The following is a 15,129-nucleotide window of genomic DNA, read 5'->3' as shown; positions in this document are numbered from 1 at the left end:
ATCACCAGTGCCACCTCGTCGGTGCCAGAATGCTCTATTTCTTGTTTTTAGCAATAAACTGAAGTTTCACAGCACAGACAAAATGTATTATATAGAGCCGCATTTGAATTAGTATCTCTGTCAAAATGATACGGAGTTATACCCTATTTTATTTGATCCTACTTGGACATGGCAGGCGTTTGATTTGTAAAATGTTTAGATCAAGTCGACATTTTTCCGTTTTTTAACGACAGAAAAAAAAGAGGTCTGTTGTTTTCATGTCGACATAGGAATTACAAATCCAAGTGGTAAATCCAAAATGTAAGCTGAATTAATGCCATTTTTCTTATGATTTGTTTGGGCTCATGAATGGCAAGGAGCATTAGAGTCAATCAATTTGCTGAACAAAAGATCAGCAAATTGTAAAAGTAAATAATTGTGTATTATATATTTTATGTTAGTCTATTTTAGTTGTATATATATATATATATATGTTTTTAGTTATATTTTTTACTTTTAGTTTTTTTTTGCTATGCTGAAGACGCCTTGTTGTATAAGGGCGATATATTCGTTTGATTTTTTTTCTTCGTTTTCATTTACTGGCCATAGGACCCATTTGTCGTCTTTATATTCATTTCTTCGTTTTTTAATCAATTTGCTCAATAAAAGCAGACAGTTGGTTAATTAGTATTAAAGGATATTATGGAAATTACTTATAGTATTATAGTACTATAGAAATTAATTACTGTAAAACTTGTCTTATGGTGGGCACTGATAGTTCAGTTGAATGTTTTTTTGGGGGTTTAAAATAAAAGTGAACTAAACTATATTTGGAATTACTGCCAAAAAATATGTTCAAACTCCTGCGCCAAGCTCATATAAAAGGGCCCAAAGCATATGCTAAACAGAAAAATGTCAACATTAAGTCGACAGTGTCCCCGCTTTGTAATGTTAATTCAAACGCGGCTCAGGTATCCAACAAGCTTATCCTTCATTGTTGAAAAAGATGTTGAATATTAGGCGTGTCTTGAAGCTATTCTTGATGAAGGTGATGCAGGTTTGAAGACATTGTGGAGTGCTGGTCTGTTTATTAAAGTAAAAAACAGTATTTTGAAAATCGTAATTTTCAAAGGATTCAATCAATCAATCAATTTATTAATACTAAAGAAAACTATTACAAAAGTAAATCAATTAATAGGCCCAAGAAGCTATGCTTGTAATTGGCCACAGAGAACAAAAAAAAACACTTATAACAAAAGAAAAAAAAAAAAAAAAAAAAAAAAAAAACACCGGAACAAGACAAGATTTTAAAAGAAGAAAAGTGACATACAAATTGGGATAGAATTAAAAGAGAGACAAAAATTATTTAACTGGAAAGACCCGACGAAATAATGCCTTTGCAGAAAGAAAAAGAGGGACATCCAAAGGGATGGAGTTCCATAGTAGAATTGACTGATATACAGGAGACCTCTGAGCTGCTGTAGAGGATCGTTTTGGTAAAATAAATCGTCGAGAAGAATTACGCAAAGAAGAAAAGTACCTACCTGAGCCTGTCCTTGAGAAAAACTGCTGCAGGGTCGGTGGAAGAGTACCTAGAAAAGCAGAATGCACTAAATAAAGAGTATTTTTACCTATAATATGATCCAGCGGAGCTATTCCAGTATCATTATAAAGATCAGAGGAAGGGTAAAGCCGAGGGAGAAGAAAAGTAGCCTTCACTGCCCTATTTTGGGCTCTTTGAAGTGAGCAGAGAAGAGATTTATTAGTATTGCCCCAGACAGAGCAGCAATAAGAAAGGTAAGGATGAATAAAAGCATGATAAAGAGAAACCATAATATCAGGAGGAAGAAATGAATTAATCCGGTGCAACAATGAAGACTGGTGGAGTATTAAGGAACGGGTGTGAGTTATATGCGGTTTAAAAGAAAGAAAACAGTCAAGATACACACCAAGAAGTTTCACCATAGTAGCTTGTGGTATAATATCATTCCCAAAAGTCAGGGTGATTGGCTCCCGTACGTCTCTCATGCGGTAAGGGGTCCTAAAGTTGACAATGGCACTCTTTCGGCTGTTAAGAGCCATACCATTTGACCAGCACCAATCCTTTACTTTATCAAGAAGACCTTGAGCTATAGAAGTGGCAGATGGCAGGTCCACCGCAGCAATGAAAAAATTACTGTCTTCAGCAAAAAGAACAGGGTGAATATGGGGATGAAGACCACCAACAAGATCATTAATGTAGATTAGAAACAAAAGTGGTCCAAGCACAGAGCCTTGTGGGACACCTTTCAATACAGGCAAAGTAGTGGAAGAAATACGGTTAACCAAAACATACTGAGATCTATCTGAGAGGTAGGACCTAAACCAATCTAGTGGGACTCCATGCACACCAAATAAGGATAGTTTAGACAGAAGAACATTGTGGTCAACCATATCAAAGGCTTTTGAAAAGTCAAGAAATAGACCCAAAACACACAAGCCCTTGTCCAGATTAACACGCACAAACTCTGTAGCATCAGTAAGTGCATGTAAGGTAGAGAATGAGGGACGAAAACCATACTGATGGTTAGTGATGAGAGAATTTCCATCAGTCGAATTAGTACTAAATACAAATGAAGAGAGTCGACGATACACTACTTTTTCAACAACCTTTGAGATGACGGGAAGAAGAGAAATAGGTCTGTAGTTTGAAATTAGAGACGAATCACCTTTTTTGTGCAAAGGTAGAACAGTAGCAACTTTAAATGAATGAGGGAAAATACCAGAAGAAAGAGAGAGGTTAGTTATGTGTGAAATCGGATGAGAAACAAACTGACTAATTTTTTTAAGGACATTATTACTCAAACCAAAACTATCAACTGAACGACTGCTAGGAAGTTGGGAAATAATACTAGAAATCTCAGTAGTACTACATGGGGAAAGGAAAAAAGACTTCTCTGCCAAGGGAAAACAACTTACTCTACTCGGGGGTGGAATTAGAACTGAAGGAAGTGTGGTGAAATACGAATTGAAGGCACTCGCTGAGGATTTTTTGTCTACAACAGAACCATCAGCATTTCTATAAAAACATGGAGAGGAATGTTTGAGTTTCTTGCGAGAGAGAGCTTCATTAATTACAGTCCAAACCTTACGCAAATTCCCCTTGCATTCATTAATTCGACGCGAAAAATACAGCTTTTTTGCTACACGAACTGAAGAAGTGAGCACATTTTTGTAATGTTTATACTTCAAAAGATCATCCTGTGTCTTACTTTTACATGCAGCCTTGAACAAAGACGGCTTCATATGGGTTGCATTGATCAGACCTCTAGACATCCATGGGCATTTGGGTGTAAAATTCCTTGGCTTATTTCTAAGAGGAAAATGCTTATCCAACAGAGTTCCCATACGACACAAAAATAATCTAGTTGCACAATCAGCATCATTAGCTTCAAGAACACTAGACCAATCATTACTCTGAAGACCATGTATTAAATTAGAAATTTCCTTATCTGTAAAAGTTCTGAAAGAAGACTTACCTTTCTCATCCACAGTAATCTCAGTTTTAGGCACAGATAGTGATAGATAAATAGGAAAGTGATCAGAAAGATCAGTGAAAACAAGACCAGAAGAGAACCTCAAATTAGGAGAATGAGAAGTGAAAATATTATCTATTAAAGTGGCAGAATTTCTTGAAGGGTCAACGCGAGAAGGAAAAAAAATTGAAGGAAGTAGCCCTGAAGAGGAAAATACATCAAAAAGATGGTCACATTCATCATTTGATCCAACATTTAACATATTGCAATTAAAGTCTCCCAAAACACAAATTCGTTTTTTAGAGAAAGTCCCCACACCGGAAAGCTGATCAAGCAAATCACAGAACAGATGTGTTGGAAAAGGAGGGGGCTTATAAAACAAACAAACAGTATCACATGCAAACTGGCTTTTCCGATCAATGACAAGAGAATAAACTGTCCTACTACTAGACACCACTGATGTAAACAAGGATTCAAGGTCAGATCTTCTACAAAATTCAATATTAGATTTTATAAACAAAGAAATACCCCCAGAACACTTTGTTACCATTCTAGGGACATGAATAGCCATATAACCATCCATATCATAAGCTGTAAAATTATCACTATCAGATAACCATGTTTCTGTCAAGCCTATGACATCAAAAGGGCAAGAATTATTAGACCACAAATACGATTTAAGACTGTCCCACTTATCTCTTATTCCACGCACATTCAAACAAAATACATTAAAGCAACTATTTGAAGAGATTGAGGGCAAAATGTTATCACAATAATCAATGGTGGTGTGATAATTGCAGCTAGAACTAACCATAGATTCAAGGAGAGGGTCAGAAGTGTGTGCCTCTTGTTTACCAGCACTACTTGGTTGATCAAATATAACTGAATTAAGAATAGAAGAATTCAAAAGAAAGGAGAAATCACCCATATGTACTACACATGACAAATGTATACAACAACTTTACAAATGAACACAATATCCATACAAGCAGGCTGAAGTAAGAGAGGGTAGATTGAAAGGTAAGACATATAGGCAACAATAGAGAAAACAACTGCAAGAACAAAGACAATAATAAACTACTAGGTTCAAAGGGAATAAAAATAACAAACAACATTATGCAAACATAAGAAAAACTATTAAATCATAAATAAATTTACAAAACAGAGCTGAAAAAAGAGAAATGATTTATTTCAGTCCTGGGAGGGGCTTGGATGAGCTGTAATTAACTGATAGAGAGTATCAACTTGAGATGCCTCTTTGACAGTAATCACTTTACCATCAGAAAGCTTTGTGAGTATTTCTCCTCCACTAGACCATGTAGACCTCTTCCCAAGCTTTGATTTAGTATAATTAAGTAGCTGAAGTCTAGACTTTGTGAGTGACTCAGAAATAAAGACACCACTACCTTGCAAACATTTCTTTTCTCTAAGAATGAGCTGCTGCATTCTAGAACTGCAAAATTCCACAACAAGTGGACGAGGTTTCAAACCTGAGCCTTGTTTACCAATCCTTCTAGCAGAAACTATATCATTTTGGGTCACAGGAATACCAGGAAATCTATTACTGCAAAATCCAAGGAATCTGCTTTCAGAAGCTTCTGCATAAGGGTCTTCTTTTAAACCAAATAGGACCAGCTGATTTGAGAGTTTCATTTGGTCAAACTGGTCACTCAGACGATCAACATTGGATTGAATTGGTTTCAGAGAAATTTTGCAGCTTTGACAAACCTGAGTCAAGCAATTTCAGGGAGGATTCAAGCTTTGTCATCCTCAGATCATATTGTTTGAGTGATTTTTCAACAAGCACATCAAAATCCATTTTCAGGCTAGAGTATACCTCTTGTTTGATTATTTCTATACTGTTGGCATCAAAAGTAGCAGGTTCATGACTAGGGGTAAGTTTTTTAACAGAGGCCTCAACCAATGGACCAACTTCAGTAGACAGTGCTTGACTGACAACTTCTGCCATTGTAGTTTTGAGCGTTTGATCATTCAGCTTCTGCTTATTCTTTAGAGTGTTTAAGTGAGAGGTGAGCAATGCAATTTGATCATTAATGGATTCAGTACCACTAAACTGGATGGAGCAATCTGATCTCATCTCTCTGGTGTTAGGTCTATAGCTCTTTTTTGAAGTATCACCCATGATTTAAAGATATAGCAGAGATATAGGCATCAAGCACAAAATAAAAAGACTGTAGCTGGAGGGTCCCCAATTGCACCTCTGGGGTTGGGGCTGATAGACTTGCCTGCCTTTCCCACTGGACTGGTTGGCAGGCTAAACCAGCTCTTCATACAATTCCGAATTTAATGGATAGACTAAAGATGCCACATATTCCACTTAAATAAAACTGACATGTCTCCTTTTTTCCCGTGGGAATGATTTTAACAAACTAATCATTGTAGAATATTGGAAGAGGGCTCATTTGAACAGAACTCAAAATACCTTGTGACCTTTTGAAGTAACAAAATAGATGGCACTGCGGCAAAGAGCTGTTTTCTTTCATTGTGTTGTGACACATCAATTTAGCCTAGCAGTTTTTCACGTTCTAATACCCTTCATTAGAGATATACATTTCCTAATTCCGAAATTTGAAGAAAATTGCATTTTAGCATGGGTAGCATAACTAGTTTGTTGGGTCTATCTTCTTTTTCTCTTCTGTTTCCTAGAACTAATTTACCAAACTTGATGTTGAAGATAAGGGGATCGTTTAAGTGGAAATTAGAATTTCTGGTGCCCTATCTAAGTCAAAAACGAAAACATCTCGCAACAAAGGTCTATTTTCTGCCGCAAAACAACAATTTTGGCCAAATATGACCAAAATAGTAATGAGTGAAAATGCTGAAAAATCTGATGTATCTCTTATGGATTGCCTTCCTGTAGTAATATAATATTTGTAGGCATAAATATGTAATGAGTCGGACGTAATGGGCCTCAGATTGTCTTGTTGATAGAAGGACATCACAAAATCCGGGAAGCCATCTTGTGACTAAGATGAGCCAAGGATTCCACACGGCCTCAATTCAAATGGAGGTTCCAGAGACATCTTGCTGTTTAGTTCTAAGTCCGCTTAAGTCCTTTGTGTATACTTGAGAAGATGTGTTAGTATCGTCCTGCACTGATCCAGGAACCAATGCTTTTCCTGAGACCAATATAATTCCAATGATTTAAAGAATGTGAAATTTGCAACTTGGAATGTTACAACGTTAAAAAACAACTATCGTATTGAAATTTTGACTGACGAATTCAGATGCTTCGAACTGGAATTATTAGGAGTTTCAGAAGCTCGTATCCGAGTGGTAGGAATCGTGAAATTAGGTGATATAATATATATTTACTCAGGGAGGAAGGACTGGGCACATAGACAGGGAGTAGGGCTCATGATAAAAAGGGAAGCTACCAAGTCTTGCTTCGGTTGGGAAGGTAATAATAATAGAAAACTAGTCACTCATTTTATGGCTAAAAAGTGGAGGGTATCAGTCATAATAGTTTATACCCCCTATAGAACCGACTAATGGAGATAATAGTGCCTCAGATGAATTTTACTTACAGTTACAAGAACAAAGAGACAGGATCCCAGGTAGAAATATGGCGTTTTTATTATGTCATTTTCAATCAATCAATTTATTGATACTAAGAGAAAAAAACTATCACAAAAGTAAAGTGGTTACTAGGCCCAAGAAGCTTTGCTTGTAATTGACCACAGAGAACAAGAATAAAACACTATTATAAAATATATACAAAAAAAAAAAAAAAAAAAAAAAAAAAACACTGGAACAAGACAAGGACATTGAATAGATAGGATATTTAACAGATAGAAGATTTAGAAGGAGATTTAACATATAGCTGAAAATGATTTTAAAAGAAGAGAAGAGACATACAAATTAGGAAAGGATTAATAAAGAGAGAAAAATTATTGAATTGGAAAGACCCGACGAAATAATGCCTTTGCAGAAAGAAAAAGAGGGACATCCGAAGGGATGGAGTCCCATAATAGAATTGATTGATATACTGGAGACCTCTGGGCTGCTGTAGAAGATCGTTTTGGTAAAATAAATCGTCGAGAAGCATTACGTAGAGAAGAAAAGTACCTACCTGAGCCTGTCCGTGAGAAAAACTGCTGTAGGGGCGGTGGGAGATCCTAGAAAAGCAGAATGCGCTAAATAAAGAGTATTTTTACCTATAATATGATCCAGCGGAGCTATTCCAGTATCATTATAAAGATCAGAGGAAGGGTAAAGCCGAGGGAGAAGAAAAGTAGCCTTCACTGCCCTATTTTGGGCTCTTTGAAGTGAGCAGAGAAGAGATTTATTAGAATTACCCCAGACAGAGCAGCAATAAGAAAGGTAAGGATAAATAAAAGCATAATAAAGAGACACCATAATATCAGGAGGAAGAAATGAGTTAATCCGGTGCAACATTGAAGACTGGCGGAGGATTAAGGAACGGGTGTGAGTTATATGCGGTTTAAAAGAAAGAAAACAGTCAAGATACACACCAAGAAATTTCACCACTGTAGCTTGTGGTATAATATCATTCCCAAAAGTCAGGGTAATTGGCTCCTGTACGTCTCGCATACGGTAAGGGGTCCTGAAGTTGACAATGGCACTCTTTCGGCTGTTAAGAGCCATACCATTTGACCAGCACCAATCCTTTACTTTATCAAGAAGACCTTGAGCTACAGAAGTGGCAGATGGCAGGTCCACTGCAGCAATGAAAAAGTTACTGTCATCAGCAAAAAGAACAGGGTGAACATGGGGATGAAGACCATCAACAAGATTATTGATGTAAATTAGAAATAAAAGTGGTCCAAGCACAGAGCCTTGTAACGCCCATGTCAGTAGAAATAGGGATAAATGGTATCCTAGCCAGGGTAAATTTGGTTTTGAAAAAGAACACAGTAATGGTTACAAGCTGCTGCAATTTTGAAGGTGTAACAATCTAGTTATAAACAATACAGTATTTGATGAAAAAATTGCCCATAACTTAACATGGTGTTCACATGATGGTAAGACAGCTAACCTTATTTATTATGTTACTGTAAACCACAGATTGGCAGGATCACTACAAGATACTAGGGTATATAAGAGTGCTGTTATTGATTTTAAAGTAAAGGTCACCATCTAGTAGTGTCTAGTCGTAATTTAAATCTAAAATTTTGGAAGGGTAACTACCTTCTGGGAAGCTATGGTGTTGGTAGACTTCAGGATGAGAATTTGAGAGAAACTTTCCAGGAACAGTTAAATACTGAACTGGAGAGATTAAAATTTAACAATATGGAAGATGGATGAAATAGTTTTAGTAGAATAGTTTGTGAAGTTGCTGATTGCGTCTTATGGAAGAAAGTTAGAAACGCAGCTAGGAATATTAGTGAAAATACTTTATGCTTAATATAGAGGTGGAGGGGCTTGTACAAGAATTATTTGAGTGATAGATCATATGGAAAGAAGAGGAATGTAAAGAAAGTGGAGAAAGCATTAAAGTATAAACTAACGAGGTGTGAAGTGGGGGTCATAGATAAAATTGCCGAAGATCTGTAAGATTCACCCAGACGATACAATGGAAAAATATTGTACTGGTATTTTGAAAAATTGAGAGGGAATAGCCGATCTGGATGTGTCCCAGTAAAAGATAGGAACGAAGCTACGATTAGTAATAAGGAAAGAGTTAAAGAGAGATGGTAAGAACATTTTGAGAATTTGCTAAACCCTGATAGAGTTACAGGAAAAATATAGAGAGGAATGAAAAAGAGCGTGCCATTTCGGATGTGAAGGAAGATTTATTTTGTGAGGAAGAATTAGTGACAGTATTAAAAGAATATTAAAAAATAAGGCTCCAGTTACTAATAGTGTAGTAAATGAGTTTCTTAAATATGGTGGTTATAAGGTGAGAAATAAGTCATTGAACATTACGAGAAGAACGATCAAGTGGACAGCTTTACTTACCTAAGTAGTATAATCAGCAAACACGGTATGTATAGTGAAGATGTTAGAAGTAGAATAGCCAAGTTGAAAAAAATTTGGAAGAATAGAAAGATAAATTTGCGAATCAGGTTAAAGTATTGTAAGCTATAGTGATGACAGTGGTCAAATACGGTTCTTAAGCAAGGACATTCTGAAAAACGGAGGAAGATTTGATAGACGTTTTCTTAAGAAATTGCTTTCGGATCGTTTTGGGTACCCGACTGACTGACTGTATCTCAAACAATAGACTGTACAAAAAGTGCGGTTCAATCCCGCTTTCTATGGCTATAATGATAGAAATCTTGAGAGTGCTAGGGTGAGTTATGTGTATGAAGAATGCAGATTGCCAAAGATTGTCCTTTCCGGCCAGCCGTTTAGGGCCAAAGAAAAATCAGGTCTTCCGTCATTGGGGTGGGAGTATGTCGTAAGGAAAGATTTAAGGGAAATGGGAGCTTTGGAAGGCGTAAAGAGAGAGGCTTTGGATAGATTGGAATGGAGAGAAGCATGCAAAGATGTGTTGGCCTTGAGCGGCTTGGTGCTGCAATGAGTTACTAGTAGTAATTATATTAGTGTTTGGTTTAAAAAAAGCCATTCAATAAACTCAAAGAGGGTTCAAAGAGGACATGCATAAAAATGTAATCCTTGATTCGATTCAGTAAACTTCTATTCACTGAATTTTGAGAGCTGCTTCCAGTTTACTGGATCACCGAAGCATTCCATGTGCTTTCAGGACAAGTCTCAAAAGTTGGCCTGTGGATTAACTGGCAGAAAACTAAAGTTATGCTTATCAAGCCGTCCACCTCACTCTACTGTAAAGGAAGCCAACATTAGGAGCAACCCAATAGATGTGGTTAAAGAGCTTGCTTGTCTGGGATCAACATCGTTGTTGGATAGTTTAATCACAAAAGAGCTTGCATATCAATTAGCCAAAGCGTCATCAGTTGCTGGGAGTCTGAATAGTATTTGGCAAAAATCAAATACAAGCTACCATACTAAAATGTGTATTTACAACGCTTTAGATGTTACATGGCTATTCTACGGAGCAGGGACTTGGCAACAAGGTTGCTACCACTATTTTATTATGTGTAGTAATGTTGCAAGTACTATATTGAATGTAGCACTTTTTTCCATACATGACCAAATTGTTGCACTTTTGTGCTACAGTTTTTATTTTTAATTTGTACGAAATAATGAAGATTTAGATAAAGGAAAAGAGGTATTAAAGAAGGTAAGAGCCGCCTTTTTGCCCTGTTTGTTTTCAAAGATTGGGGCGAAGTTTGATATAACTAGCCATCAGTTCTAAGAAGAAAATAAGTGGTTCTTCTAGAGGAAGATATTCATCGTCGTCGTTGGCTAAAAGCAACGCCCCTGAAAGAAATTGTGAGTACTATAAATTGCTGATCTATAAGTTTCAGTAGAAAGGATTTTTTGCTTTGGGTTACAGGAGATCTATACACTACTGCACAGGTTTGTGCATTGGTACTAGCCTAGGCTAGTTTTTCAAGTCTCTAGATTAGTAAAATAAATGAAAATAGTTTCAGAAGGAAGCAAACCTACTGGCTTGTGTAGCTAAGTCAACTCTCCAAGAAACCTTCGGATAAAATGACGTAACTAACTCTGCACGTGATTCCCCTTGCCTACTGGTTCTATCCTACTTGGAATGTCCTTGTGACTACATAAATTAAATGCTCAGTCAACTACTTTGACATTAAAATTACAAAAATGTAAATAGTAAACTTGATCAGACTGATACCCAAGTCAGATTGTCATCCAATACATATCTAGCATGGCCTCCAAAAACCGTAATATTCAGTAGCAACATTTTTCTTCTTTTTTTTAATTTCTTATTTATAGCTTTACCAACTACTAAAAGAAGCATCTGAGAAAAGTAAAAAGATTTCACCTGGAGTGAGAAGCGAAGATGGAACGCTTTTGTCAAGAAAGGTGACATAATGGCAAGATGGCAGTAATACTTCCAGAAGCTGCTGAACCCCAGTCACAACATCTCTTCCACTCAAACGCCTCCCAATAATAGTGGCAGTGCACTCCAGCCATAAATCCCTAGCCACAACTCAGTACCACCGAGTCATCAAGTCCCATGCAGCAACGTCAATGTCCCCCCCCCGCGCCTCTCAACACAAGAGATCAAAAAGGCAATCAAGAAGCTGAGGAATCACAAGCCACCAGGCACAGATCCTATCCCGGCTGAAGTCTACAAAGCTGCTCCAATTCTCGCTGAGAAACTACAGAAGCCTTTCTGCCCAATCTGGTCTCAGGAAGGGTTTCCCCAGGAATGGCAAGAATTAGTTATAATGCCAGTCTTCAAGAAAGGCGACCACACTGAATGCAAAAATTACAAAGGGATCTCACTAATGAGCATTGTGAGAAAGATCTTTTCAACTATCCTGCTTAACCGATTTCTTAAGGTCCGCAACGAAAGAACCCGTCCCAACCAATCGGGTTTCCGAGCCGGCATGGGCTGTATTGATCAACTCTTCACCCTGAGACAGATTTTTGAACATAGAGCCAAGCATCAACCGTCGCTGCCAATCCAACCTTCGCTCCAACTCGGCTGTAATCCAGCCGAGCCCACCGTTGCAGTTTTCATAGACTTCATTACGACCTTCGATTCAGTCATCTGAGGCTTGGATGGTGATGGAAGAGTATTGTGTCTCTCCTAAGATCATACGACTCATTCAAGCTTACTATCAACACACACGAGCCTGTGTCCAGGTCAATGGAGAACTTTCCTCGCTACTTGATATCAACTTCGATGCGACGCAAGGGTGTGTACTCTCTCCCGAACTATTCAATTTTGTCGTCGATTAAGTAACGAAAAAAACAACACTAAACTTTGTAGGAGTCAAGGTTAGCCTTGATTTCAGTACCACCGACCTGGATTAGGCCAATGATGTTGCTCTTGTTGACAAATCCGTCGGCGAAGCCCAGAACATGATTCTGAAAGTCTCCGAAGTTGCTGGCCCAGTGGGGCTCAAGATTGATGTTGACATGCTAAAGCTATGTCTAATTCCCCGGATACAATATCTACCCCTATAACCCTTAACTATAGGCAGATTTAAGTCGTTAATTAATTCAAATATCTTGGATCATGTATCGACATCAACGGCGGATGTAGCAAAGAAATCCAATGTCGCATTGCATCATCTTCCGCTGTCTTCGCACGGCTATGGAAGCCGCCATGGAAAAGGAAGGAAATCCACCGGAAAACAAAAATCCGTATTTTGATGCCCTAGTCCTATCGATCTTACTGTACGACTGCGAGACATGGCCCTTAAAAGTCGCCAAGGCACACGCCCTCAAACACTTTTGAACACAGATGCCTGAGGAGCATACTGGGGCTATGCCTCGGTGACCGAATCCCAGATACGATCATCCGCCAACAACGTGACCAGAAGTATGATATCGCAGCTGTCATTCGACGCCACTGCTTGTCCTGGTTCGGCCATGTTTGCCGAAGATCGGCCGAGACTTTTACAAATCAAAACCTTACAAAATCTGACCTCAAGCAAATTGGCGGGTTCCAGAGACATGGTCGCAGATAAGACCCTTCGTGGCTCGAAATTATCGCCCTATTAACCCAACACCAACCTGCGGCATTAATCGGCCAGATTCTGTCGCCAATGAGACCTGCATAGTTTGTGTCTAAGTGAATGTTTGGGGATTTCATTTTTAGATTTGAACCCAACTCACATGTTTCGATGACAATTTAGTAATAAGTTCTTAACGGTCAAAGTACCGTGCAATGTCAAAATAATTAATAGTTACCACGCATTACCAAACAGAATTTGTTGCAATGTGGAATCTCTTGTAAAAGGGTTACAGGCTAAATAAATGTACTTCCCCTTAAAAGCCTTTCTTTGAGGAGATTTAATAAAGCCCCCCCCCCTCACCTCTTCAGAGTTGTTAACCTATTGAGGAAGACTACTTGGTTTTCACGTGTGAAAATCAACAGACACAGGGAAATGCTGAGATAGCACTATTGAGGAGGGAAGATCAAATGTAGGACAACCCTACTTTATGCCCAATATAAAAAAATTCTTGTTTTTGGAAATTTTGGATATTTCTGTGGCTTAATGGTCCCAGCTGAGCAATACTGTACTGTTAGTGATGATAGTAATTAATAGCCCTCGTTTACTGGTACTTGAAAATATTCTCCGTTCTCTTTTTCACTTTTATTGGAAAAAAAGTAATTTTTTCCGTCGCCTTGGAAGTTTTTGTCCTTAGACCCACTTTAACATCCTCCCCTCCCCCTTCATAGTGGGTAACTTTTGGGGAATAATCCTTTTGTATGAGAATTGACAGACTTATGGGAAGTACTGAACAGTTTTAAGAGCATTCGGAACTATGGGATTTTTTTTAAAGTAAGTTTTAGAAACGTCAGTGGTTAATAGGTTTAACTGCCGGGCTCTGCTGAACAGCGCTGTAATAGATGGTGCATATAGTCAGTGGTCCTCGTTCGCTGGTATTTGGAAGTATCTTCGGTTCCCTTTTTCACTTTTATTGCAAGAATATTACTTTTTTGTTAGCTTAGAAGTCTCTAGATGTACTTTAGCCCACCTCCCCTCTTCAGAGTGAAGCAAAAATGCTTTGAGTATTAACAACCACAGACTTAAGGAAACAATGAGATAGTTTTACGGTCAAGGAAAATTGTTGGAAGAAATTTTCTTTTTTTGGCAAGTTTTAGAAACGTCTATAGTTTAATAGGCCAACAGCTGCCTCTGCTGAATAATGATGCAGTGTCGCTGGTGCTTGTAGCCTTCACTCACTGTTACTTAAAGTATCCTCAGTACTCTCGTTTATTCGTCAAAAAAGAATACCTTTCTTCCACTTATAATTGTTTGTCTTTCAGGGAGATTTAATTGATGTGGTGGCACAGTATGTATCAAAGCCACAGTCTGCTCCAGATAACCAATCTAAAAACAGCACAGATGTCGTTAGTACATCAAAGGATTTTCAATTAGTGCTAATTCTTATCGAGAAGTTTTTGTTAAAAAGTAACTTTCAAAAGACAAAGGATGCTTTCAAAAAGGAAATTGAAGAAAAATGTATAAAAGTACAAGAAGAAGTTATTAAGTTTGTAGAAAGTGATTCAGATATGAATCTTATTGACATGGTAAAGAGTAAGAGTGTAACCGATTCAATTGCCCAACCAAAAGGTGAGGATCCCAGCAAAAAGCAACCTTGACATCTATGTGTTTAATTCTTAGCATTTTTACTATTTAGTTAAAGTTTTCCAATGAACACGTATTTTAACTAATGTAAGGTTTGAATAAGTCGGGAACCACATTATTACACCCTTACAATAAACAAGAATCTTTTTGTTTTTCCAAAACTCATAAAGGTTCTAATTATTCTGTTCCTAGTAAAACTGCCACGAACTTAAGACACGAGACCCCTCCCATCTTGACAAAACGAAAAGTTATTGAGATGACCATATTTAAACCCAGGAAGGAGGGTTACCCTGGGTTCGCCTTCAAGGTCCTTAGGAAGTGAATATCTAGTCGTCTTATCGGAGTTCTATTTTGTAAACCCTCAAGTCTACCAAATTTCATGTGAGGGTGAGTGCTGTCTGTTTTCCGGTCACTTCTCCAGCAAGCGATCACATGCGCATTGTTCCTTGCACTAAAACCTGGGTTAAATCAATAGAAGAATT

The 15,129-nt window shown here is 37.8% G+C and overlaps 1 protein-coding gene across 2 annotated transcripts in view; it reads left to right on the top strand.

The window, feature by feature from the left end:
- Nucleotides 1-14,808, top strand: part of LOC136043981 (uncharacterized) — a 29,498-nt gene extending 14,690 nt beyond the window's left edge. For both annotated transcript variants that reach the window (XM_065729065.1, XM_065729066.1), the window contains exon 3: nucleotides 14,326-14,808. In XM_065729065.1, coding sequence (XP_065585137.1) covers nucleotides 14,326-14,661 — 336 coding nt within the window. In that variant the 3' untranslated portion in view covers nucleotides 14,662-14,808. The remainder of the gene's footprint in view (nucleotides 1-14,325) is intronic.
- The last annotated feature ends 321 nt before the right edge of the window (nucleotides 14,809-15,129 follow it).

The sequence above is a fragment of the Artemia franciscana genome, chromosome 2 (genome assembly GCF_032884065.1).
Source record: "Artemia franciscana chromosome 2, ASM3288406v1, whole genome shotgun sequence".
Lineage (NCBI taxonomy): Eukaryota > Metazoa > Arthropoda > Branchiopoda > Anostraca > Artemiidae > Artemia > Artemia franciscana.
The sequence above is the reverse complement of the archived record's forward strand: the minus strand, read 5'-3'. Positions and strand labels throughout refer to the sequence as shown.